The sequence below is a fragment of the Anopheles coluzzii genome, chromosome 3 (genome assembly GCF_943734685.1).
Source record: "Anopheles coluzzii chromosome 3, AcolN3, whole genome shotgun sequence".
Lineage (NCBI taxonomy): Eukaryota > Metazoa > Arthropoda > Insecta > Diptera > Culicidae > Anopheles > Anopheles coluzzii.
Genome location: NC_064671.1, coordinates 35,501,801 through 35,529,602, shown reverse-complemented (window position 1 = coordinate 35,529,602; position 27,802 = coordinate 35,501,801). Strand labels below are relative to the sequence as shown.

Genomic DNA, 27,802 nt, shown 5'->3' with positions numbered 1-27,802 from the left:
ATCTAAGCCTGCTGTACATGAGGTGGAAGTATGTGACAAACCGTTGAAGGAAGCCACAGATGATTTGTATCCATCTGCCGAAGAACAGAAGCTGTTAAGATTAACAGCAATGTCAGTTGAACCGGTTTCATTTTATGATACACTTCTGTTGCGGGAATGTGAAAGGAAATACGTTTTGCAAAAGCAGATTGAAAATCCAAAGACAGAGGATTCTGTTTTGATTGAAGATAAGTTATTAGAAGAAACTGTATCGCCAAAAGACAATGAAATACAAGAGCTTTTGAAGGACTCAATAGACGAAGCTCCGGAATTAGTTGTGCTTGAAACAACTGCTGCCACCACTTCGGCAGAAAGTAAGAAGCCATGTCTAGACAGTGAAGAACAAGAGCTTTTGAGACTCTCGGCTGCTTCAAAGACAGGAGATTTAGAAACAACTGTGACTACATTGGAAGAAACTACTTCTCCAAGTAGTGAGGAGCAAGAGCTATTGAGACTGTCGGCAGCTTCAAAGGCAGAAGATTTTGAATCTGTTATATCTGAAATTGCTGCTGAAGAAATCATAGCTGAACAAGCTCCTTCAGAGGATGCTCCAGGTGTTGACAGTGAAGAGCAAGAGCTTTTGAGACTCTCGGCTGCTTCAAAGGCAGGAGATTTAGAACCAGTTGTCTCTGAAAACATCACTGAAGCAATGAGAGTAGTCAAGGCTATACTGGAAGAAGTTCCTAATACTGAGGAGCAGGAGCTGATGAGACTATCGGCAGCTTCAAAAGCAGACATTTTAGAGCCTGTTATGCCTGAATCTGATGTATTGGCAGTAAAAGAAGCTCCTTCGGAAGATGTTTCTTGCGTAGATAGTAAAGAGCAAGAGCTTTTGAGACTCACAGCTGCTTCAACGGCCGAAGCTTTCGAACCAGTTGTTACTGAAGAACCTGTACCTTGTCAAGACAGTGAAGAGCAAGAGCTTTTGAGACTCTCAGCAGCATCAAACGCACCTAATTTAGAACCAGCTGTGCCTAAAAATGCTGCTGAAGAGTTGGTAGTAAGTAAAACTTCTTCGGATGATATTCCGTGCGTTGACAGAGAAGAGCAAGAACTGTTGAGACTTGCGACGGTATCAAAGGCGGAAGATTTAGAACAATCTTTGGCTGAAAGCACTATCGAAGAAGTAGCTGGTACTCCATTGGAACATGTTCCATGCCTTGACAGTGAAGAACAAGAGCTCTTGAGACTTGCGGCAGCATCAAAGGCCGATGCTTTTGTAACAATCGCCCCAGAGACTACTGTTGAGGAAGTAACAGTTAGCAAAGAACAGGAGGATACAAGCTTGCCAAGTTTATCAAACACAGAAGGTTTCCAACAGGTTGTATCTCTGACTACCACTGAAGAAGTGTTGGTATGTGAGAATACGGTGGAAGAAGCTTTGCTTCCTTACGATGAAGAACAAGAAACTTTGAATCGCTCAGTTATGTCGAAGGCAGAAGCTTTAGAATCAGTTTTGTCTGAGTCTGATGTTGCTGGAGTGGTAGTAAGCCACGTACCAGTGGAAGTAGTTCCAGATAGCGAAGAGCAACAACTGCTGAGACTTTCGGCTATGTCTAAGGCAGAAACTGTTGAGCCAACTGTAACGACAGAAGACTTACAACCAGTTGTGTCTGAAATTACTACTGAAATCGTGGTAGTAACTGAGATGATAGAAGCATCAATCCCAGACACGGAAGAACAGGAACTGTTAGGTCTTTCAGCAGTATCGAAAACGGATGATATGGATTCCGGTATGCCTGAACCAACAACTGAAGAAGTACAAGTTATCGAGAAATCGATGGTAGAAACTTCAGAGGGAGAAGAGTTCATACAAAAGACGGAAACTTTGGTGACAGTTGTGTCTAAGACTGTAACTGAAGTGGTGATCGTAAGTGATAAACTGGTAGAAGAAGTGTCCTATCCTGACAGTGAGGAACAGGAACTTTTGAAACGGTCAGTAATGACCAACATCGAAACATTAGAACCAATTGTTTCGGAGGTTACTGTTACAGAAGTGGCAGTAAGCGATGAATCTTTTGAAGAAGTACAAGCTCCTGACAGCGAAGAACAAGAGCTTAGGAGGCTTGCAGCTATGTCTAAGGCAGAAACAGCAGAGTCTGAGGTTACAGTCGAACAAGCAGTAATAACAGAACAACAAACGGAGCAAGTACCATGTATAGACAGTGAAGAACAGGAACTTTTGAGACTGTCGGCTTTGTCAAAGGCAGAGTTAGTTTCACCAAAAGATGCTTCAGAAGAAACAACAGTTTATGAAAAACCACCAGAAGAACTCTCGAAGCTGTTACGACCGATTTCGATTGAAAGGAACACACAAGAACAGGAAGCAATTGCTGCTGTTACTACAGTAGAGGTGGTAGAGCAGATGGAATCTTCACTGCACTCTGAGAACGTTCAACAGTTTGTGATTGAGCTGTCAGTAGCAGAAACTAAACAACCCACAGTACACGAAGACCTGGGTGACGAATCCATCAGTAGCGTAGATGTATCGAGATCGGATGCGTTTGATTCAAGCATGGCTTCGGTTATCAGTAAGCCAGAGATATCGTTCATTAGCATACCACTGCAAAAGAATGTGGCTGCGGAAGACATTGAACTGATGGTTTCTAGCATTGAATCGAATGAGGGTGTGGTAGATGTCGCATCCTCACCGGATCAAGATGCTGGAGAAGTTGTAGTCGAAGGCAAGCTGCTTGTTCAAGTAAACATTCCCCAGAAAGGAACGGATGAACGAAAAGAAAAACGGAAGAAAGAAAAGAAACAGGCTAAAAAGACGAAACAGTTACCACAAGATGCGGGGGCTTCGAAGGATTCTACCGACACAGTTATTATTACATCCAAAACTGAAGAACCTCAGGCACCGGTACCAAACGTGTGGGAACAAATGAAGGGCAAGAAAACGTATGCTGAGGTAGTAGCGGGCAGGGAAGCGGAACGCAGAAGACTTCTGGAGCTACAAAAGAATAAGACACTGTCTTCGGACGTGTCAATAGAAGAAGATATTGAACCAGTAGTGTCCAAGGCTGTAAGTTCCACGGATAAGACAATATCTCGTAACGAGAGTTTTGTTGAAGTTGAGCTAAGTAGCGAAACAGATCTGCAAACTTTCATTGAAAGCAACAAGAGTTACGGAAGTATGGTCAAGTCAAGTATGTCTTGGGCTGATATGGTTGAGGACGACATGGCAGACAGTAGCACTGCTAGCAATGCTGGTGTCATTCCCTCAGAAGAAGAACTAAGCAAGAGTGAACCCATTGCGTTGGGTGAAACGTCGAATCAACCAGTGGAGGATTCTCAAGCAATCGATCAGGACAAACAGAACGACTCAGCTAAACGTGAAACAAACAAGAAGAAGAAAAAGCAAAAGAAACAGGCTCAAGTAGTAGCTGAGGCTACTAGCTCTGCGAAAGATGCGGCACCAACTTCAGAATTGGATCAACCAAAGCAGGATGAAACTACCCCCGCTGTAGAGGCGAACATTTGGAAAACTGGTCCACTTTACGCTGAAGTTGTGGCTCAAAATCTTAAGCGAGAGAGAGAAGCTTTGGAATCACAATCTGCTGCAGCTCAATCCGATGTCCAATACGTTGTTAGTACAACACCGGAGAAGATTGCTCAAGCGATGGAGGTTATTCTTCCAGTTACGGAGCATGATTTTGATGCACCGGCTTCCGAGTTGAATAAGAAGGAAGAAAAGAAATCCAACAAAAAGAAGAAACAGGCTAAATCCCAACAAACTACAGTTGTTACGGAACAGATTATAATGACATCTACGGCAATGTCGGAAGATACAGAAATTGTACCCCAACAAACTGACCAATTTGAGCAAAGTTCTGCTCAAGTTAGTGAGTTAACTATTGAAGAAACTCAGGCAATAATTACGCAGGATGTACCGAAGGTTGTCCAAGAGGTCGTTACAATTGTAGAACAACAACTGCCTTCATCTGCGCCAAAAGTTTTGAACGAAACAGTACAGGAGAAGACTAGGGATTCAGATCCTGTTTCGGAAAATGTTGACACCACAACTGACCGAAAATCCAAAAAGTCTAAGAAATCTAAGAAAACAGGATCCGAGATCGTTGATCAACCTGAATCGGTTGGTCAATCTGTTGTTGAAACAAACATTGCAAGTGTTGAAGCAACTAAGACAGATGATACCGAATCAGATTCTTTGGTAGTATCCGACAACGAAATCGTACGATCTCAGCCTGAAGATGCTAATTCTAGGGTGAAGAAAACCAAGAAAAAGCAGAAGAAGAAGCCTTTGAAACATGCTTCCAGCGATGAGTCCCCGGACGTTGAGCCGGAAGTTAGTGGTGACTCGACTATTGGAGAAATCCAGGTACAAATTACACAAGATGTACCGAAGGTTGTCCAAGAAGTTGTTACTATTGTAGAACAACAACTGCCTTCATCCGTGCCAGTAGTTTCGGACGAACAACTACAAGAAAAGGCAGAGGATACAGATTCTGTTTCAGAAAATGTTGACACCACAACTGAACGAGTATCCAAGAAATCTAAGGCGACAAGATCCGAGATCGTTGATCAACCTTTGCCTGAATCGGTTGTTGAAACTGTTGTTGAAACTGTTGTTGAAACAAACATTGTAAGTGTTGAAGCAATTATGCCGGATAATACCGAATTGGATTCATTGGTAGTACCGGTAAAGGAAGACGTACAGCCTCAACCCGAAGATTCTACTTCTAGGGCGAATAAAAGCAAGAAAAAGCAGAAGAAGAAGCCTTTGAAACATGCTTCCAGCGATGAGTCGCCCGACGTTGAGCCAGATGAACAATCTTCGTTAAAGACTATTGAAGCAGCAGTTCCACTGTCGGAATCTCCTAAAGAAATTGCTCACCTTCAGGAGCATGTTCATGAAAACAAGGAGTTTGTTGAATTGGTTGTAAACACCGAAACGCAATCCATTTCCGATCGGGAAAAACATGTCAAATTCTCTGGGGAAATTGAGATTCTTAAGGAGGTACCGTTATCGGAATCACCAAAAGAAATTGAACACCTTCTAGAGCATCACGCACACAAGCCATCATCGCTAACACTGGAGATAATGGAACCAGTGGCGGTGGAGCACGCTGACGATGCTCATCGGCATGTACATTTTGTAGAGGAAGTGTCAATAGTGCCACTGGTACCACTTTCTGAATCTGTCAAGGAAATAAAGCGCCTATCTAGCGTAACAGAACACTCTGAAGAGGAGAAGATTGAACAGCCTGTTGAAGATCAACCTGAAGAGGATGGCAGTGGTGAGCGTAGGGTAAAGTTTGACCATCAGGTAGAGATACTACCCACTGTACCGTTTTCTGAGTCTAGCAAAGAAACTGAACGAGACGTACAAGCGGACAGAGATGCAAAGAACATTTGCTCAGCTTTGGAAATCTCTACCACAACCATCAGTGAAGCGAACGCGATGAAAGTTGAAGTAGTTGAGCTGGTGGGCAGTCCTAATCTGATAAAACCAGAAGAAGATAAACGCGTTAAGTTTGACCCCTTGGTGGAAGTGTTACAAAACGTACCATTCTCAGAATCCGTCAAGGAAACGGAAGCCATTGGAAGTGAAAAACCCGAACAAGCACCATTGCGCGAAGAGAGTCCAGATATTTTGCCCCAAGCAGAAAGACGTGTGTCCTTCTCGAAAACTGTTGTTAAGATTGAGTTGGAACAGGTCGATAATGATGAGGATGATTTTGAAGTGATTGATATGGCAGAAGTTGAGGAAGTTTTAGTTCCTTCTGTAGATACAGTTGAAAATCGTGAAGAAGTTATTGCGCCTCAAGATCTACTGCAAAACGACAGCCCTAGCTCAGTTTCTGAAGTGATTGATATGGTGGAAGTTGAAGAAGTTGTTATTCTTCATTCCGAAACTATTGAAAAGCATAATCTGCAGCAACACGATAGTCCTAGCTCAGTTTCTCAAGTGATTGATATTGCGGAAGTACAGGATGTTAATGTTCTTCCCGCTGAAACTATTGAAAAGCGTGAAGAAGAAGCGATTGTGCCTCAAGATCTACAGCAAAACGATAGCCCAAGCTCAGTTTCTAATACAGCACCACAGGAGGTAGAACAGAATGCTGCCAAGAAGTCCAAGAAATCTAAGAAAAAGTCGAAAAAGCAACTAGGTACCCAAGCAGCCTCTCTGGATGAGCCCGAGTTCGGCAGCCAAGGACCTGCACCGTCCGATAGCGACGCGACTCCTCGGGCGGGACTTCTGTACGCAGAAGTTGTTGCACAAAGGCCAGAAAAGGATGATCGTAGTGCGCTGAAAGCTCAGATAACAGATTTAGACACTGAGACGGTTGTAAGGGAGGATTACTTGGTTGTGCAGGAAATTTCAATTTCCGCCGAGCCTCGACCTCACGTGACAGAAATTGCCCAGACTGTCCAATATGAGATGACGCTCAAAGCGGATTCCAGTCCCATTGAGTCGTTGGAGGTTATGGATGTTCATGTCGAAGAAAGCATTGTTTTGCCTAAAGCAAATGATCAGTCAGCTAGCGTAGTAGACCAATCCGTTGATCGGGAAAGTACGATAGAACAGCAAGACGTACAGCAAGGTCTAAGCGAACACGATTCTCAGTTTGTTTTGCCACCTAACGAGACGGCGGGTGATGAATTCGTAGTGGAAGAAAGTTCATTGCACGATGTGCCTTTAGAGATGCATTCGGTTGAAAGTGTTACAACAGAACAGCCCACTTGCACTACCGAGGATCAACCTCTGTCCATGCAGGGGCTTTATTGCATTTGGCAGGACAGATCTTGGCTTGATCGATCGTTGTACAGTCAGGCGGAGGAGCGATTTGCGCGGGTTAGCGTTGCCCAGGAGCAACAGCAAGTCGCACCGAGCGGTGCATCGTGCATCGTCGCCGACACACCACCAACAGCAACAGTAACAACAACAGCTGCCCCTGCAGCCACTAACAATGTACTAACAACAGCAACAGCAACAGCATCAACACCAATGCCTCACATCCCCTGCGAAGAGCTATCCCTGCAGCAAACCGCGACCACAAGTCTTTGCGATCCATCCTCTGTACCCGACTCCAAATCTCCCGTTCTTCCTTCCACACCCAACACTCCATCCCTAGCTCCTTCTCCCCCAACAACCCCCGGTACTCCCTTAGGTTCAACGGACAGCGTAGAATTAAGTAAACAAAATGTGGCTGAATGCACAGACAGTAAACAGGTGACGTTGTACTTCGTAGATGTAGTTGTTAGTGTTCTTTTAGCTGTATATGTTTTTAATCGTTGTGACGTGTTTGTTTGTTACGTTTTTGCTTTTGATCGCACACCCAGTTTTCATTTTCATTTGCTTTTCTTTTGTTTTTGTTTTTTTTTGCTGGTAACTTCTCTTTTTGTTTTTTTTTTAAATTTGATGCTTTTTGTACCAGTTTTGTATCAGAGATTGGTCGTACCGTAATCGTGTGTGGCTTGAAGCTTGTTGTATGTGTAATGTTATTTTTTTTTTACAAAGACCGACATCTTCCGGTACCAATGTTTGATGCGGTCTCTTAATTGGCTAGAGTAAATCTCATCACACATCATCACACGCGTTGTTGTGTTGCCCGTTGCCCAATCGATATCATCGTGCTGTAACCCAGCCAAAGAGTATGTTGTATATTTGACACGTTTAACCATCCCGCCGCTGTGACCTCATTACGAGTAGGTTCTAAGTTTACGAGAAGGCTAAATTATGGTATCGTGCTCTTCCTGCCGCTCTCTTACCCAAGTATCTCAGTAGCGCTCAATCACAATCAATTCTAATCCCACACAAAGACGACCCGAGTACTTTTTGTCATATTCATCCACTTTTCATTTCCCATTACTGAATCAGTTTTCATCACTATCTCCAACCCGTTATTCCTGTTTCGAAATAATGCACAAATATTTAAGATTAGTTAAGAATAAGATCTCAAGTAGCATACAGTCAAACGTGCGGAAATTTAAAAGTGTTGAATTCATCATTCTTCTTTTCGATATCGATTGGAAGCAACGGCCGGTCTAAATCAATTGGTGCATGCGTGAAAACGGTACGAAAACCTCAAAAGGTTTCGTCCAATTATGTTACCAACTCTGTCTCTCTAATGCAGTGTTTTGAATGTTTTTGTGTTGTGTTATGATATTTGGTTTAGACTATTTTTGGAACGACCTTCAGTCGTTTATTTCTGGCGCAAGGCAGGCAAAATTTCAGATGTGCGGCGCAGTTTTGTTTTCTTTCGGTGTGCCTTAGGGAAGCTGAAGCCAGAAGAAACAAGCAAAAAGAGACATACGCGCCCTATCTCTATTTCGCAAATGAAGCAAAAAAAAAACTCGAAAGCAATGTTTGCCTTTTTAGTGACGTTTTGTAACGTTTATTTTTTAATGGTTTTGTTCTTTAGTTCTTTTTGTTACAAAAAAAAACAACTTTTACGCCGAGTGTGCGCGAACTGAGCCACCCGAATGCTAACCCGTTTTCGTTCGTGTGTTTTCGCCCCACAGGCACTAGCGCAAAGTGTGGAAAGTATTCTGGACTCGCTGATCAGTGCGGAACTAGAGATGAACAATCTGCCGTACGACAACGTGAACGATCTCATCAAGGGTCTGCAGGTATGGGGTGACGTGACGCATTTCGCGTGATTTCATCACTTCAATGAAAAAGGCACATGATGTAATGGTGTTATAATTTCTATCTTTGCAGATCCTGATAACGAACCTAGCCGAGTATAAGCAGCAAAACTATGCGATTGCGAGATCACTGCCGGTTAACGCGGACAGCCACGTCCGGGCAGCGGTCGAACAGATCGACGAACGAATCGACCTATTACGGCAGCGAGCGGAAAATGGCCTCGAAAAGATTCAGGTTCGTTCCCAAAATAGTAGTCCCCTCGCGGCAAAGCCGCACTGGGCAAGCGGTTAAATAACATCGCTCTTATGCTTTTTTATGCTTTACTCCCTTTTTTACAGCAAACACTGAAGCAACGCGAACAGCGGAAGGTGGAAATTCGGGACTATCTCGAGCTGTTGGAGGAAATCGAACGATGGCTTTCGGGTACCAGCATACAGCTTATGGAGGTGACCGAGTGCAGCACGGAGGAGGAAATGCGACGACGCAAAGAGCAGGAAAGTGCTGTGCTAAACGATTTGCGCGCCAAGGAACAGTACTTGCGCGATGTGCTGGACAAGACGGAATCGTACCTGGTGTACAAGGACGTGAGCGATCGGACGGTGACGTTGCGAGAAAATTTGACCCTGCTGATACGTATCCTGCGCGAAAAGGCCTTAATACTGGAAAATAACATTCAGCGGCTGGCCGATCATTTGCAACCTGCCGCTACGGTGGAGCAGACGGTACAACCGCAAACCGTAGACATTGAAAGTCAAACGAGCCCGCTGGCTTCGATGGAACCGGTGCCCGTTTCGCTTGATATAGTGCGCAGTGAAGTGCAAGTTCCTGCGACGGTTGCTGTGTCCACTCAGGAATCATCTGTGCAAACACAACCCGCACCCGAACACACGACCGATAACATCCTGATCATACAGTCCGTTGTTAACGGGCGGGAAACTGTGCAGATCTCCAATGTACCACGAGCACAGGGTATAGCTGACCAGCCCTTGGAAGAGTCTGTGGTTGTGGAAGCGAAGTACACACAACCCGCCGAAGGTAAAGAGAGTGAACGTTCCTCGGAGTTGCTGGTGAAAAACATTCCGACCCAATTCGAGACGACGTTTGTCGAACCAGACGAGACAACGACGGAGATTGTGGTAAACCGGGACGGCTCCAAGAAGATCACTCTGCGCAAGGTGGTACAGCCAGCCCAATCCATTGAGTCAACAATCACAGGAAAGGCTTCGATTGTAACCTCAGTCGAGTTGGCACCGGAGCAGTCTGATGCACCGGCAATAACCGCTGAGGAAAGTAGGGTGGTCGTCGACGTTGAAGGTGTTGACGTTGTGCTGGAAGAGCAGAGCACCGAGCAGAAGCAGCAAGAAGACCCAGTGTTAGAAGCTAGCTCACCACCTGCCGTCAGCGACTCGCCCGTGCTGGAAACGGCGCAAACCGTTGTTGAGGAGGTGCTGGAACAGCTGGAGCAGAAACTGATAACGGCTGAGCAGGCTGTCGAGCAACAGCAGCCGGACGAACCGTCACAGGTATTCGATTCACATGCTCAAAAAATCGCACCAGTAGAGTTGATTGCTTCTATCGTTGAGTCACAAACTAGCAGTAGTACACTATTAGGCATTGATGCTGCTGCTGCTGCAGTTGTTGCTGCTACCGCTCCTACCGATGCCACTGTTGCAATCGATTCCTTAAGCCTTACCGAACCACTTACAGCCGGCGGGGAATTAAGCGTACCGGTCGAAAGGCCAGTAGAGTCGCTGGAAGACATCTGGCCACCGTCGCAGTATGTGTGTGTAGATAACGTTCCGGAAAGATCGATACCGGTCTCACCGGTACATGTGCGAACGGAGGAAACGGTTGAAGTGCCTGTACAACGGCAAGAGAGTGAAGAGGCACAACAAGTATGGCCAACCAGCCCCGAACGTGGTTCTGATTACATCGAGATAGAGCCGAATGTTATGAAGCCTCAGGAAGTGAAGGAGGAAGAAACAATAGTTCCAATAGTGATGGAGGAAGCAACGCTAGAACACGTGGCAGTAGATCGAAATCAGGAAATTGAGGTTCCTATAGTGATGGAAGGAGTGATTAGCGTGTCGAGTGTGCCTGAGCCGGCTGATACTACTGGTGAACTTTTGGAACAAACGGTTCAAGTAAAGGAAGATCTTCCTGTACCAACACAAGTTACAGAAGTTCCCGTAGAAACGATCGTTGTGAAGATTGAGGATGAAAGCAAGCAATTGGAGCCTATTGAAACGGTAATTGTTGAAGCTCCTACCTTGACAGACGAGCCAACGCTGGAAATTATTGAGACAACTACGTTGAGTTCCGAACCTGTGGTGGAAACAACGATCACGCGTACCACCGATACAATCGAGGACAGTGATAGCTGCACTACAATAGTAGAAACGGTAGTGATAACCAAGACGACAACAACGGAAGAAGTGATCGAAATTCCGGTGGAGGTTGAACAGCTTGAAACTACTGCAGGCGATGATCAAGATGAAACGGTACTGATTGAAAAGGTGACTCATGTGACCACGATTGTAGAGCATGTTATGGTCGAGGGTGGAAGCGAGGATGCGCCTGAACGACCAACAATTGAGGAGATAACGAGTGAACCATCTGCTGAGACGGCACTGGTGAAGCAAGAACAACCAGCGCCACCGGAGCAGGTCGATGATGAGACGAACCTACAGGTACAGGTTGCATCGATCGGTGAAACGCAAAGCTCTTCGTTGCGAGTTTCGATGACCGTTGATCCTACCGAAACGAAGAAGATCAGTGTGAGCTTGATCGAGATTAAACCATCGACTGGAGCAGCTCTTGAAGAGGAAGGCAAACAGACGGCCGCACCAGAGTCGCTGGAGTTTGAAGAGATTTCCGGTCTAAAGGCTGTTGAAGTTGATCCGGGATATGAGGCAGATAAAACGGCTACCGCTGAAGGAGAACCCGATGACGACGATAAGAGCAAGAAGAAGCGCAAGAGAAAGAAGAAGGGCAAGAATGAAAACGAAAAGGCTAGCAATACCGATCAATCGGGACCGGAGCCGAAACCTGCTGCACCTGCCGATGGACGTTTGTCGGTGGCCCAGGAATCCGAGCAGCGGTTCGATTCGTACCAAAGCTTTACGGAGGAAGATCAACCACAGGTCAGCACCGTGAACGTGCTGGAAGAGGCAGTCGAGCCGGCGATGATCGAGGTGCCGATAACGATTCAGGAGAAGATTGTCGTCCCAACCGAGGTGATTGAGGCGATCTATACTGAGGATGTGCAGCAGCAAACTACTCCGATTGAGTTTGCTTCAGGACGGAGCGATTCGGTCGATGTCGAAATCGAAAAGATCACTTCCGAGCGGTTGATGGTACCGATCGATTGGGAGCAACGTTCGATGCAGACATCACCAGAACCAGTGATTCAGCGTACCTCACAGCAAACCTCTCCGCTTACGATCGAGCAGGAGGGTACCGAGCAGGAGACGAAGGAAATCCAAACCACAGCTGTAGAAGCGGCCGAGATTGAAACGCAAACCGCACAACCAGTGGAGCTAATTCAACAAGAAGCTCAAACGGACACGGTGGAGGAGTCGCCCGCTGCTGCACGTGAGATCGATACAGTGGATATGGCCAATCAAACCGTTCCCATTGAAACCAAGGAAACTCAACAGCAGGCCGAGAATGCGGAAGAAATCGTTGGTCCTATTTTGGGACAGATCGTGAAGGAAGTGATTGATCCAGCGACGCTCTACAAACCATCATCGATGCAAACCAGCCCGGTACATTTTGCTGAAGATGCTGAGGCACCGAAAGAGGGCGCAGATGTTCAGACGGCGGACGAAAGTGCACAAACAAGCTTCCCGGAGGTGCAGGATGCGAATGTGGAAACGGAGACGGTGAGTGTGGAAGACCGTGCCAACTCCCCGTTGGCGGAATCTCCAGCTGAGGTGCAATCTTCTGTTTTACAACCTATATCTACCACGGAAACTGCCATGCAGACGAGCCCGATGCACGATGTGACGGTTGCAGAACCATCCACCGTCTCTCCGAAGTACGAAATACAGGATGAAATTCTTATTCAAACAGTCGCACAACCCTCGGCACCAACCTTGGAAAGCGTTGATATGCAAACCGTGCAAGTGCCTACGATGGAATCGGACGCTCAAACCACTCCAGTGACGGTGACGGAAATTACCGAAACTGTCACCATTAGCACACAGACGAAGCAGCAAGAGTCTGCGCCAGCTGCAGAGGAGGTCGTAGAGCCAACGCACGATGATAAAGAAAGCAAGAACAAGCGTGACAAGAAGAAAAAATCGAAGAAATCCAAGGACAAATCGATCCCGATCGAGGTGGAAGTTAGTACGCAGATGGTTGTACCAAGCATGAGCGCTGCCGGTGTACCGTTGGTTGGTGCCGTTGGAAGTGAATCAGTAACGGTGACGAAAACAATCATCACGGAAGGCAAGAGTGCCGATGGACAGGGAGATGTCGGTTTGAACATACAGGTTGACATTGATCCTAGCTTCGGTACGGTTGAGCAGAGCACAATGGCTGGTTCCGCGAAACCATCTACGATGGTCAGCTGTCCCATCAACGAATCGCTGGACACGCTGCAAAGTCAAAATCTGCAGCTGAGCCTGTCCGATTGCTTCTCGATCATCAAGTCGCAGCAAAACTATGCCGAGAATCGCGTCATCCCGTGGCAGGACATTAATCGAATGATGATGAGCATCAAATTCCCGTCGGTATCATCCGCGGAGGGTGATGACCAGCGAGGTAACGCTTATCCCATCATCTGCTCCACAAGCTTACCTACGGAAGAGGACGATACGGGCGCCGCGAATGACGATCTACAGCACGTGCTGCAGCTATTGCAGGAGAATGAAAATAATCCAGCTGCACAGCAGCACCTCCTTTTCAATGTCGTGGAAAATGTTGTCAAGTCGCTGGAAGATCTCGATACAGGTGTTGCGCAGGCAAACGTCACCGACGGCCCATCGTCGGTGGAACGTGCGAAGCTACACAGGGTGTACAAAATTCGACTCATTCGCATCGAAGAGCACATCGTGAAGATAATTACGTACGTGCAGCGCTCTAAGACCGGTCCCAACAAGGAGGTAGACGAGTGCCTAAACCATCTTCTGCGCCAGGTAAAAGCATTAGAGCAAACCCTAGCCGATGGAGAACAGAAGCTGGATGCAAATGCTACCGAGCTGCGGACAATCAGCGGTAAGGTGCGTTCCCTAAGTAATACCGTCGCTGGAATTGAGGGAACCTTCAGTGATCTGGTAGCGAACGATACCATGTTCATCGCGACCAAGCTATGCATGATTCGGGAGTTTGAAATGAACTGTCGCGTCGCACAAAACTCCCTAACGGCGTGCACAAACGAGTACAACAGTCGGGAGCTGAAATCGGAGGACGATGGCAAGCTGGCGGGTGAGATGGAACAAATCGGCCATCAGCTGCGCAGGTTGGAGAATGGGCTGGTGCTGGAAAGCAACAAGCTGATCCAACTCGGCAGCCTTGCCGAAGAGTACGAGCAGACGCTGCTCGAGTTCCAGGAGATCACCGCCACCGCGGAAGTGTTTATCGAGAACGAGATCGTAACGAACTCGCTCGAGGAACTGCAGGAGGAAATGCAACGCTATCGTAAGTTCTTCGTGAATCTGAACCACTGCAAGGCGATACTGGAGTCGTTGGAAACGAACCTCGATCCACTGACGCGTCAGAAGTATGCCGAGCTGCACTCTTCGCTGTACAATCGTACGAAGGTGATCCTGGAGCGGGCTGTTGATCGAGCTGGTAAGCTTGCACTGGCAGCATCGCGCTGGACCGTGCTCGAGAAGGACATGGTCGCGGAGCAGCAGTGGCTTCAGGTGGCTCAGCAGCGTGTGCCCGATCTGAGTAATGTCTCGTCGCAGGACTACGAACGGTACATTACAATGTACGAGTCGCTCGACCAGGATATTGGCAATCACTTGACGAAATTGCGATCGCACAATGAGACGGCACGCCGCATGCAGGAGCTGATCTCCGCCCCGATCGTTGAGAAGGAAAGCAATGATGCGCTGGTAGTGGCGATGCAGCTAAAGGAAGAGGTGTCGCTCTACCTGCGCCTGCTGACCAAGTTCAAGACGCATTGGAATCAGTACAATGTGCACGCCGACCGACTGGGTGACTGGGTCCATCAGAACGAGGGCAGACTAGCGTACATCACGATCGAAAAGAACCTGTCCGAAACATCGGTCGATCATATGCGAACGTTCTGGGAAATTAAGGCCCAGTACGAGGTGCTCAACAACAAGGTGTACAAGAGCGCTTGCGAAACATTCGATCGTGCGCTGGATACGATCCCTGTGACAGATGAACAGCTACAGCGACAGCTGCACGGTCAGCTCCTCGACAACTGGTACGCCGTCTCGAGCCGCATCGACAACATCCAGCGCGACATTACGGACTCGATGAAAACGGAAGGTACGCCACCAAGCGACAAGCTGGCATTCATCGAGCAGGAGCTGCAGGAGATTGCACGCGAGTTCGACAGCACCAAGTCGGTGCTGAAGAGCCACGATGATCTGTACCTGTACATCGAGCGGATACACACGCTCAAAACGCGTATCCAGCTGATCGATACCGAGCTGGTCAGTCAGTTTGCCCTCGCCCTCGACTGTGACACGGAGGAGGTGAATGCGATCTTCACGCGATCACGCTTCTTGCTGCACCAGATAACGGATGAGCTGCAAGCGGCCGAAACGTTCTACGGTCGGTTGGAAGACATTGAGCAGGGCATTGCAGCTCAGGAGCAGCGCTTGGCAGATATTGCTCGTGTGCTGGATGAGTGCAGTGGTAGCGTTAATGGTAAACGATCGGCCATTGAGAAGGCTCTGGCGGACTGCAAAACAAGCCAAGAAGCACTAGGACCCTGTTGGAACGAGTTGATGCGCTTGCGCCAGATGCTTCACACGCTGCCGATGAACCTGAAGGTGTCCGTGTCGCCACTACAAACCGAGCGTGATCTGTCGACGCTACAAAACGTGCACAATGATCTGGAGCGCCGCTCGGAAGAGGTGATGACGCTGCTACGCAACCGTTTGGCACTGTGGAACAAGTTCCACAAGCAGCTCGACATGATACAGGAGCATGTGCAGGAGACGGAGTTCATGATGGAGCTGTTGCAGCTACAGGAAAGTGCCGACTACAACCGACTACTGAAGGCTACGGAACGGTTAGATGTAAGTGGATCATTGAAATCGTTTTTAAGGTTTTAAAGATGTAATAAGACATTTCATTCCTTCCCATTTTCAGACACTTCTGACGGACATTGAAAGCAGAAAGGGCATGATTGAGGATTTGCACACGATCGCCCAGCCGCTGGTGGAAACGTCCGACGAGAGTGTGTCGGCCGAGATCCAGGAAACCGTGCAGCAGATTAGCGTCGTGTGGGAAAGTACGCGCGAGAACTTGCGCGATCTGTGCGACCGGTACGAGAAGGCAGTGAAACTGTGGCAACACTATCACGACGTCTGTGAAGCGGTGAAAGACTGGGTCAACCATGAGTACACGGATTACGATGATTTGCACCGGCTGGAAGATCTCCCACAGGTGGAAGTGTACCAGCAGGCACTGCTCGATCAGCGGCAAGAGGTTGAGAAGCTGCGTAAACTGATCGGCGACATCAACGAGCAGGTTGGATTCAACATTGGCGATACGCTGCTGACGGAGATTGACGAGTGTAGTAAAAAGCTGGAAGATATCGAGCGGAATGTGGTGGAGCAACGAAGCAAGGTACATGAGCGGGAAGTTGCACGAACGGAGAAGGCTAACACCGTGCAATCGTCCCGTGGTTTGTTGAACCACATTCAGGAGGTAAGTTGGAGTTTGATGTCCAATGCCTGAGAGATGTTCTTTACTGACGTTTCTGTTTTGTTTTTTTGCAGAGCCTCCAGCAATCGGCACACTCTCAGCGTACTGCCGACGAGAATCTGTACAATAAGATCGTTGATCTACGCTCGTACATGTTGAGTCTGTGCGGAACAATCGCCCGTCTTAAGGACATTCAGCGCGAACGTGAACCAGCGGATGATAATGGCAATCTGCAGAATCTGCACTCAATCTCGCAAAATCTGCTACAGGACTCGTTCCAGCAGTACCAGGAGTTGGTGCAGCAGCTCGTCACTCAAACGGAGGATGACGGGCGCTTGCTAGAATTCTGGCAAGAGTATCTTCAGTTTGTGCTGACGTTCCTGTCTGAACCCATCCCGAGCGATTACGGTCAGCTGAAGGCACACCGCGAACAATGTCGGCTCATTAGAATGCTACTGATAAGCCTCCGCAAAGTGCTGCTACAGAAGAGCAAGATCGACGTCCGGTTGGTGGAGCGGTTCAACGAGCTGAGCGAACTGCATGCCGATCGAATCGATCGTTTCTCGGAACGAATCACCGAGACAGACAATCGACTGTGGCACTGGGAAAAGTTCCGTTCGCTTGGTGACGATCTGTATGAGGCACTCGCTAACATCGAACGGGAAAAGTTCACGCTCCAGCTGGAGTACATCAATCTGCAGGAGCTGCCGAAGCTGATCGGCAAGGTTAACGGTTTGCTGGAACAGTTCCCCCGGCTGGATGGTGATCTGAGCGCAATGAATCAGGAGCTGTCGCAGCTGACACTGTATACGAAGGACGAGTGTACGCTGGTGGGCATGCGAAGCGAACAGGGCAAGATTGCGGAAAAGATTTCCAAGCTGCAGGACAATGTGGAAACGTGGAAGAACTTCTTGTTCGGCATTGAAGAGCTGCACGGCCGGTTCGGAAAGCAATCGTACGAGGTGGAGACGAGTTTGCGCGAACTGCAAGAGTGTCTGGATGAGCTGGAAGCGGATCAGCGCAGTACGGCCGGTTCGGGCATGGAGCATCGGTTGAGTGGTGTGCAAGCGCGACTGAACCTCGTCAAGAATCATCACGTCCGATTGAACACGGTACGGGCGAATCTGGAAGAGGTTGGCCAAGTGCAGGAAGAGCTCAAGGCATGCATCAGCATGTTCGATGTGCAGCGCCTGCACAAACGCGTTTGGACGTTGTGGCAGATCTACAGCAAGCTGGAGCAGCGCATCGTACTGCAGGTGAAGCGTAGCGAGGAGGCGTCACGCAACAGAAAACTCTTCCTCGAGCACTACCACTCGCTGACGGAATGGATGCGACTGTTTGAGAACAAGCTGAACGATACGAACAAGTACGAGTCCTGTACCGACGATCAAGTGTTCATTCGCAGTATGGAGGAATCGATGCGTCAGGAGTTAGCGTTGAAGGAATGCGAAAAGGATTGGCTTACCTCCATGGGCAAGGATCTGCTGGCGCACTGTTCAACGGCGGAAGAGCACACCGAAATTATGAACCATCTCGAGAAGCTTTACGCACAGTGGGACTATCTGTGGCGGCTGTGCGACAGTCGCGCTCAGAAGATATCGGAAATTGAGGTAACGATGCGTTCGCTGGAATTGCGCATTGCCGAGCTGCGAGCGTGGATGGAAACGATCGAGCGCGAGCTTCGGATGCCGTTTGCGGTGGACAATTTGGAGAAAACCAATCTAGACCGATTGCTGGACGATTACGAGAAGCTACAGCGATCGATCGAGGGTAATAGTGGTAATGTGGCGGAAGTACTGAACCTGTGCGAGATGTTGTTCATCGATGTGCAGTCGTGGAATGTGCACATTAACCGTCGAAGCATTCAAAATGATGCAAAGGATCTGGACTGGCGGTGGAAGAACGTGTGCATGGAGTCAGGCCGTCGAAAGCAGGATCTACTGGCCCTGTGGAACATGCTGCTGGAGTTGCAGAAGATTGTGGAATCGCACCAGCAATGGGTGCACGAACAGCACGCGTACGTTCGTCACCTAGAGCAATCGGCCTCTTCCCTCGATGGCGATCAGCTGGCCGATGAGCTGGAAAACATCGCGATTCGAATGAATGATGTCGTTGCACAGGAACCGATCCAATGCATCATGCGCAGGCTGTACATATCGGTGGCGCACCACGATCGCATCTCGGCCGATGGTTTGCGCTTCCTGACGGCCCCAGCCCAGCAGATGCTGCTACTCTGGGAACGACTGCACTTGAGCCTAACCAGTCTGCGTACCGAGGTAGAACGCTACCGAACGGAGTACGGTACGTTCGTGATGGAATACGAGCGTATCATTCTCGCGCTGACACAGATCGACGTGCAGGTGACGCAGATCGAACACATTCCCCCGGAGCAGACAGCGGATGGTCCGTTGTCTGCGGAAGCACGCATTGATCGCTTACGAGAACTTCACAGTGAGCTGCTGTTCGTGGTGAACCTGTTCGAAAAGGAGGACACGCTCGGTGCGGGCCTAATCGAACGACACGCCAACAATAACACCATGACGGAAGACATTCGACAGAAGATGGCTGAATATCACGAGCTGGGCAATAGCGTCAAGACGCGCCTCGATGCACTGCTAACCCGAGCAACGGAAGCGTTCGAAGTGCGCAACGAAAAGGAAGTGGCCGTCCAGGTAAATACACTGCGGCTCGAGCGCAGTGAGTCCATAACAGCGAAGGATGCCTACCGCTATCAATTGGAGACCGCACTGACCGAAGCTGACACCAATCTGCGCAAGCTGGAGGAAGCGATCGAAGCAATCAATGCGAACAACTTCATGTCGTCGACGCAGAACGTTTCCAAAGCGTCCGCTGCCTGCGAGTCCTCAATCGAGCTGATCAAGCATTTGAGCACACTGCTGCTTGCAGAATGTCACGCCACAGTGGAGGAAGCTTTCACTGTGCGTGTGAAGGAAGAAACGGAACGATATCATCGTTTGTTGACCGTGTGGAAGGAGAAGCAAGAACAGCTGGAAGAATCAAGGTACGGCAATCATTCGCTTGCGTACACGAGCGCCTCATCCAGATTGGCTTTGAGTGTTTGAGTGTGTTACACGCTACTCGCCATTAACCAAACGCCATACATTTCCAAAATTATTGCAGCTTTTAATCATTCATACATTTCTATTTCTCTTTCTATCCACTGTTTCCGACTCGAACACGGTTCCCTTGTCAACTGATGATGGGCCACTGACTCCATTCGCCGAAACAATCGCTATCCACATACACACTCTGTATCACTTCTGCTGACACCTGTTCTTCTTCATTAAACGCTCTGTAACTCTCGCTCTCTCTATCTATCTGTCTGTCTGTCTGTTCGCCGCATCGTACAGGATCATTCCTAATGCTTACAATTTTAACTGCGTACAGTAAGTGCTACACTATACCTGTTTCTATTCCTCCTAACTCCTTCAATACTCTCCACGTATCACCAGCTATTGTGACGATTTGTATTAATGCTTCCTCCTTCTCTTTCCCTTTAGCAATGCGGACTACCTAACGTGTCCGCTGTGTACGAACCGCAACTGGCAGCAGATCGATAACGATCTGTGGCGCCTCGAGCAGTGGCTCGCAATGGCGGAATCGACGCAGCGCAATCAACTCTCCAGCCCACCATCTGACATCGATGCGCTGGAGGACACGATACAGGACCACCGCGAGTTCCTGCTCGATCTCGACAGTCACAAGAGCATCATCAAGTCGCTCAACATTGTCGGCGAACATCTGGCGACGCACACGCGCGATACCGATCGGGCGGCCAAGTTGCGCGAGCGGCTGCAGAAGAACAACCGCCGCTGGGATGCCGTCTGTACCGGAGCGTCCCGCTGGCAGTCAGCACTGAACAGTGCGCTGATGGAGAACCGCGAGTTCCATCGGACGATAGCGGAGCTGAGCGGATGGTTGGAGCAGACGGAGAACAAGATCAAGAGCTCGGAACCGATTGATCTGACCAGCGATCAGCGATTGGTGGAGAAGAAGTACCGCATGTTCCGGGAGCTGCGGGCGGATCTGATGCGTTGCGAGCCGCGGGTCGTGAGTTTGCAGGAGACGACCTCCCAGCTGACAAAGTACGTCGATGCGAACAAGTCGGAAAAGTTCGATGAAGTGTATGCAAAGTAAGTTGTGATGGTAGGAGCTCTCGAATCTCAGAATACTGATTGCGAATAATTCTCTTACTTTTAGGCTGACTGATCTTCGGCTGCGCTTCCACTCGATCCGCCGCCTGGTGGAGATGTACATCATCAAGATAGGTGCCGCGTTGGGCTATGACAGCAGCACCAGCCTGGCCGAAATTCCTTCCTCCTCCTCGAACGCCTCGCTGGCGACCGTCGATCGGCAGCAGGCAAGACGCCGACAGGCATCCGAACAGCAGGAGGTAGGTGCAAGCGAGGACGCATCTAGATGTGTCATTCTTTGAGAATATATCTTGCCACCACCACCACCACCACCACCACCACCAATACCACCAATACCACCAAAACCACCACCTATCCAACCTCTTATTATACCATCACCAACTATTCATCGCACACCGCCAACGAAGCTTTTGCTGTTGTCTTCGTCGTCGTCGTCGTCGTCGTCGTCGACATCGTTACCACCAGTCGCGGACTTACTGCGGCGGCGGTCTCAGTTTTGTTTGTTGCACACAGTCTGTTTGTCTGTAAGTAGTTGAGAGAGTTTTCGCACGCCTAAAACCGCCACGTCACGTCACCTTCGAACTGCCCCACAAAACCACGCGTGTATATCAGCGTCCTTCTATCATCAAGCTCCTCCAAACATCACTACTTTCGGAGTACGTTGTTAGCCATCATCTGTGTCTTCTTTGTGCCTGTTGAGCTCCTGTCATCTACCACTACCCATAAGCAAGCCATGCAAGAAGCACCATTAAAGCGTATTGAAGGATATGTGATATTAGATTCTAAAGTATACACCTTCGTAAAGTCTAATTGGACAACTCTGACTGTTACTCAGAACCTATTGGACTTGCCATTCGCTGCTGTTATTGTAGCTCTTTTCCTATCAAAATTATACCTTTCTCCAATTCATACCATCTTTTCCAATCCTATCACATCCCCCCTCCCCATTTCCAATCCATACATATACATAATCGATTTATGTGTGAACTTCATCAAATTTGACTCCTTTTAACATGCTCCAATTGGAATTTGTAATCAATATTGATTTTTTTCTCATTTCTTTCTTTTTTACGTATACTTTATACACCTTAATTATCTGCTCCGCCACCGTTTGAACCCAAAACCAAATGCCTTTTACTCGTATATAGAGCCACCAGCAAGATGGTAGCGGATCCCGAAACCATCCATCACAAGCGTCGGCACACGATTCCAGTACAAAGTAATTATTTAGCGTTTTTTTGTTTGTTTGTTTATTTGTTAAGTTTTGTTAAGAGAGTTGAGAGCAGCTGTGTTGTTGGTAGAACGTTGTTTGAGTAGTTTGTTGAATAGTTACTAAATGTGTTGTTTTTCCTTTGCAAAAGCTGTTGTGTAGTAGATTTTGAGCTAAGTTAAAGATGAGTATAGCAGGAAAATGTGATCTGCAACGTATCAGTATTCAATTAGGACCTTAGTATTAAGTTTTAAGACCTAAGAATAGATAGCAGAGGATCAATCTGCTTTAATTGTAGCTTGATTTATCATGATCTGGATCGTTATAATTGTCAGGATGTTTAGGATGTTCTGTAAAGTGTTTTATGTTCACAAGATTACAAGTTACAGCACCATGCTAATGCCGCTTCTTTCCTCTTCACAGCATTGGCAGTGCAGAGGGCGACGACGATGTCATCAACACCACGATACTCACGCGAAGCTATCGATTCTTGGGCCGTGTCATACGTGCCTCGTTGCCCATCCAGGCGATGCTGTTATTGCTGCTCGGTGTGGTCACGCTCATGCCCCACGGTGAGGAGTACTCCTGCACCCTGGCCAACAACTTTGCCCGCAGCCTGGAACCGATGCTACGCTATCCGAACGGTCCACCACCGATCTAGCGACCTGCGAACGAGCGGGCCGCAACAACCACCAGCCCAATCCAACATCCACATCCCTTCCCTGACTCCATTCCTTGTGTTCCTTTTATAAAGCGCAAAATGAGGCAATTTTAGTGTGAGAGAGAATGGTCCCAGCAGTGCCTGGATAGCTCTTCAAACATGGAAAGAATGGCTATTTACACACTGTATGCTGTACAGCCTTTAGAAACACACCGTACATAAATATTGTATTGCCATTTTGTTTTTGCACATACATACATTAGCTAGATATAGATCGAATGGCGAATCGAAATCCAACGAAAAGCACGACGCAGTAGTACAAACGCGCGTGTAGCAAACCGAGAAGGGAATGCTCTTCTTCTTAATAGCTTTTAAGTACAGCCTTTAAGCTCGATATAACTTTGGTAAACAGAAGAGCTGCTGGCAACTAATCTACCCCCTCACTAACCTTTTAGATGTATTTAAGCATTTTTTGCATTGTTTTGTTTTCAGCGCTGAAGTGGCATTCTTATGACGGTTTTATTTTATTTTTGTTTTAGGTCTGTAAGCTATATATTTAGCGTGATATAATAAAAGTATTCTAGGTTGTCTAGAAATGTTATCGAATTGGGTTTGGATTTTTCGATTGAATTACTCAACAAACAGAAGATTCCGAAAAATATATTCTACTCGATGGGCCCAAAACAAGGTCAACCATCGGAGCGTAAAAGAAGACTTCCGTGCGAGTAGAAAAAGTCCTAATTGAGGCTAGCAGCACCAGGCAAGCAGAGATCTCTTGAGAACAAAATACACCAGAATAAACGATAAACAGACAAGCAAACTGTATGTGCTGTTGATCACTGTTGTGGTAGGTCAAGAGCACGTGCTTCAATGCTTCCAGATCACAGTGAATTTCAAGTAAGTTTACAGTAGGTCATGAACCTAGATTTGATGGTTCTAGGTTTGATTTGATAATGCTCCACACAGTGGCGCACACCGCAAGATAACAAACCATTTCACCCAATTTGAAATGTGTGGTATGTGCAGACTAAACATTGCGATAACAGGAAGAGTTTATCACAACATCGTACATACACAGCCACACAGGATTAGCACACGCAGTGCCAAATTTATGGACCGGTACTAGCTCATGTTACACCCGAATTTAGATAAAAATGGTTGCAGTAGTCGGAAGCCATTAGTAGTTTTCGTTTAGATTTCACAGGAACAGCATGGCGTTTGAATACATCGAAATAACGGATCCACTGTTCGTGCAGAACTTAGGGAAATGTGAAGAGGACGACTACCTCATGGTACGAGCCAAGCAGTACAGTCATGTGCCGATCAAGATTCCGAACTGGGTGCCCCAGGCTCACTGCTTTAGCGTAGAGTAAGAATCCACGCCCAAAGAGGCATTATACCTTTCCTAACGTGTCCACGTGTGTTTTCTAAGCTTTAAGAATCACGAGAAGGACCTGCTCGAAGCGGAAGTGTATCCAGATGACGTGTGGGTCATATCCTACCCGAAGAGTGGAACGACCTGGGTCCAGGAGATGGTTTGGTGCATCTGCAACGATCTTAACTTTGAAGCAGCCCGAACAAACAGTTTACAAAGTCGCTTTCCTTTTCTGGAGTAAGTGGAGCGTTTTATTACGCACTGTTTTTGAGGTGCGATGAGGTGAACTATTTGCTAGAAGTGTATCTTTAACATTTTCTATTTTAGGGCTAGTTCGTTCGCCCCCGTTTCGTTCAATACGTACGAGTACGCAAGAAATACGCCCCGTCCCCGCTTCATCAAGACGCATCTTCCAGTGTCGATGCTGCCGAAGCGCTACTGGGAAGTTAAACCCAAAACCATACACATCCGACGCAACCCAAAGTCGGTGGCCGTTTCGTACTTCTTTCACTCCGAACGATTCTTTTACAAATGCTCCATGGATACGTTTTTGCGATCGTTTGTTCGTGAGCATCAATTCTTTTCACCGTACCATGCGCACGTGATCGAGTACCACGAGCTGCAGGGTTGCGATAACATACTGCACCTTACGTACGAAGAGATGAAGCGCTATCTGCCAGCGGTTGTGAGGAAGGTGTGTGAGTTTTTCGGCAAGTCGTACAGCAAACCGGAGCTGGAACTGTTGTACCAGCATCTTTCCTTCAAGTCGATACGCGACAATCCGACGCTTAATCGTGAAAAACCGAATGATCCAATCAAGAAAACACCATTCATACGCAAAGGCGAAACGGATGGTTGGAAACACGAACTAACACCCGAGCAGATCCATATGCTTGACGAGTGGACCAAGGAAAGGGTGCCAAATCCGGAGCACAGGAAATTGTTTGAATAACGGAAGGACACCATGGGCGAATGAGTTGAATTGGAAAGATTTGATTAGAAAGAAACAAAAAGCACGCATTGAAAAAGGTACAACAAAGAGAGACAATAATAAAAAGATAGCATTTTAAAGCAATGTAAATAGCCTTTTTTTAATTGCCTGCATACAGTGGCGGTCATCTAAAGTCCGATACCGCATATTTTCACCTATTATCTGACTTTGCGACACCATGGACAGTTCCCTTAAGTTAATCAAGTGTTTAATGGCAGGTAAGGCGGTACATTTCCACTACTCCTTCATTTCTGATAATTCTAAAAGTTTAAGTAACTCTTTATCGAGATGTTAAAAGTTATCGGTCTGATTTTTTGCATTTGCATAGCTAAAGAGTATCCTCAAAGACGTGTGAAGAAAGTTTTGCCGATGAGTGGTCTAGGGAACTGTCCATGGTGTCGCAAAGTCAGATAAAAGATGAAAATATGCGGTGTCCGAATTTACATGGCCGTCACTGTAGTTTAGAAGAATCGCATCTAACGTATGGATTGGAAACGGTCCTCAACACCTCAGACTCTAGATCAAATTTATTTATTGATTCATCTGAATTGAATAGTACACGCAGAGCTCTTTCTTTTCCTTGAAAATATCACAATAAGCCTATTTGTCATATTTTAATTTCGATGATTTGAATAGGAAAGTTTAATTGGCAATAAATTAAAACTCTCTTTTTTCGAGCTATAGATTATTGAAGCATACAATAAAAGCAAGAGATTGTGTTGGATGTAACCACCCTTGCGACAGGTCAAGGTTAGCCTATTTACCCAAAACGGTTCAACCACAACCATGGGAACACGGGTGTGTGTTTAGAAGTTTGGACTCGTCCAATGATACTCCACAACCAAATATGTAAGATAACGCACCATTTTATCGGTCAATTCTCTTTCCGAAAGAGGTCCGTGGACCGTCCAGAACCGTTGATAGTACGATCTTTTTGTGGTAAAGAAGCGTGATAACAAGCAAACGGTCTGCTAATTATAGTTGGAGACATCCAACACACACACATAATAATCTCTTCGCCGTGCCAAATTCTCTGCTTAGATAAAAATGAACACAGATGCCCGAATGGGTGAGTAGTTTTGGATGAGAAGTGAACGAAGCAGCATGTCGTTTGAATACATCGAAATAACGGATCCACTGTACGTGGAGAACAAGGAGCAAACTGGAGAGGAGAACTACATCATGGTGCGTGCGAAACAGTACAAGGACGTACCAATCAAGATTCCGAACTGGGTGCCCCAAGCTCATTGCTTTACTACGGAGTAAGTACACAACACCGCAAAAAAGGCTCTATTATTTCAATAATATACCCGCGTGTGTGTGTGCTATGTGTTTTAAGGTTTAAGCGGCACGAGAAGGAGCTACTCGAAGCGGAAGTGTATCCAGATGATGTGTGGGTCATTTCCTATCCAAAGAGTGGAACAACCTGGATCCAGGAGATGGCTTGGTTGATCTGCAACGATCTTAACTTTGAAGCAGCCCGAGCGAAAAAAATTAGCGCTCGCTTCCCTTTTCTGGAGTAAGACACACATTTACACAGTATTGTGTGATAATGGGGCATCCCTTACTAACACTGCTTCTTTATCTTTATTTCTTTCCCAGAATTGGTTTACAGTCTGCTGCTTTACACTTCTCGTTCAAGGATGTGAAAGATATGCCCCGTCCTCGCTTCATCAAATCGCACCTTCCAGTGTCGATGCTGCCGAAGCGCTACTGGGAAGTCAAACCGAAAACCATACACATTCGGCGCAACCCAAAGTCGGTGGCCGTTTCCTACTTCTTTCACTCACAGGGCATCCATTACCGTGGTTCGATGGATACCTTTCTGCGATCGTTTGTTCGTGAGCATCAGTTTTACTCACCGTACCATGCGCACGTGATAGAGTACAATGAGCTGCGCGATTGTGACAATATACTCCATGTCTCATTTGAAGAGATGAAGCGCTATCTGCCATCGGTTGTGAGGAGGGTTTGTCAGTTTTTTGGGAAGTCCTATAGCAAACCGGAGCTGGAACTGCTGTACCAGCACCTTTCCTTCAAGTCGATGCGTGACAATCCAGCTGTCAATTTTGAAAATCCAAAAGGCCCAACCAAAGGGGAACCGTTTATGCGGAAAGGCGAAGCGGACGGCTGGAAGAAGGAGCTGACACCCGAGCAGATCCATATGCTTGACGAGTGGACCAAGGAAAGGGTGCCAAATCCAGAGCACAGGAAATTATTTGAATAACTGCTTGCATAAGGAGGATCAAACTGATAGGCAATAAAAAAAGATAAATAAAGCAAGGGCAATCCTGTCCATTCCTACAAGGTCGGGTCTGATTTCTATTCTAATCAGAATCGCCAACACAATTATAATGTATTACTGAAGAAGGGTTTATGAAGATGTCAAGTAAAATTTTGGGTTTTTAAGAATCGATGGATAAGCAACGAGTCGCTATAATGATGAACTTAACGTGATCGTCGATCTTACCAATGTGCAGCAAATGAAGTTCGCCAAGGCCAGCAGAGCCTGGTGGGCCCGTGATGTTACTTGTATGGTATCAGACGACCCAATTCTACCAAGATCCCTGTTAAATCATAGACAATGGGGGCTTTCACGATTCTAGTTAGTTTTTTGTATGGAGTTTGACAGTTGGAGGCTGAAATCATGTAAACAATCCATACAAAACCACACAAAAAACTAGCCTGCGATTTTCAGTCTAGAAAATTTTAGCCTAAAAGCTAGAATTAGATTCGAGTACCTGCTCGAAAACACGGGTTTGTTTACATTTATCCCAAGGTGCATTAAAGAAATCAGGTGATCGAATGTGGAATCAAAGTGTATGTAGTCCAGGTGGTCTCATAGCATTTTTTATAACCAAATTTGAATATCACTTT

At 47.1% G+C, this 27,802-nt stretch overlaps 3 protein-coding genes across 8 annotated transcripts in view; all 3 read left to right on the top strand.

Annotated features, from left to right (window-relative positions):
• Positions 1–23,165, top strand: part of LOC120959571 (muscle-specific protein 300 kDa) — an 85,150-nt gene extending 61,985 nt beyond the window's left edge. For 4 of the 6 annotated variants that reach the window (XM_049608215.1, XM_049608214.1, XM_049608217.1 and 1 more), the window contains 11 exons: positions 625–7,237; positions 8,530–8,637; positions 8,729–8,890; positions 8,995–15,882; positions 15,956–16,516; positions 16,588–19,535; positions 19,885–19,920; positions 20,035–20,667; positions 20,735–20,927; positions 21,837–21,907; positions 22,322–23,165. In XM_049608215.1, the coding sequence (XP_049464172.1) occupies positions 625–7,237; positions 8,530–8,637; positions 8,729–8,890; positions 8,995–15,882; positions 15,956–16,516; positions 16,588–19,535; positions 19,885–19,920; positions 20,035–20,667; positions 20,735–20,927; positions 21,837–21,907; positions 22,322–22,559 (18,451 nt within the window). In that variant the 3' untranslated portion in view covers positions 22,560–23,165. The remainder of the gene's footprint in view (positions 1–624; positions 7,238–8,529; positions 8,638–8,728; positions 8,891–8,994; positions 15,883–15,955; positions 16,517–16,587; positions 19,536–19,884; positions 19,921–20,034; positions 20,668–20,734; positions 20,928–21,836; positions 21,908–22,321) is intronic. The other 2 variants (XM_049608216.1, XM_049608220.1) reach the window with 2 other exon arrangements.
• A 514-nt stretch (positions 23,166–23,679) lies between these two features.
• Positions 23,680–24,989, top strand: LOC120959572 (luciferin sulfotransferase-like). Its single transcript, XM_040383043.2, has 3 exons — positions 23,680–23,928; positions 23,992–24,171; positions 24,262–24,989. Exons 1-3 carry the CDS (start codon positions 23,771–23,773, stop codon positions 24,884–24,886), a joined length of 963 nt encoding a protein of 320 aa, XP_040238977.2. The 5' UTR covers positions 23,680–23,770; the 3' UTR covers positions 24,887–24,989.
• Positions 24,990–25,604: 615 nt separating this feature from the next.
• On the top strand, positions 25,605–27,170 carry LOC125906392 (luciferin sulfotransferase-like). The gene is made up of 3 exons (XM_040383042.2): positions 25,605–26,187; positions 26,265–26,444; positions 26,528–27,170. Exons 1-3 carry the CDS (start codon positions 26,009–26,011, stop codon positions 27,150–27,152), a joined length of 984 nt encoding a protein of 327 aa, XP_040238976.2. The 5' UTR covers positions 25,605–26,008; the 3' UTR covers positions 27,153–27,170.
• The last annotated feature ends 632 nt before the right edge of the window (positions 27,171–27,802 follow it).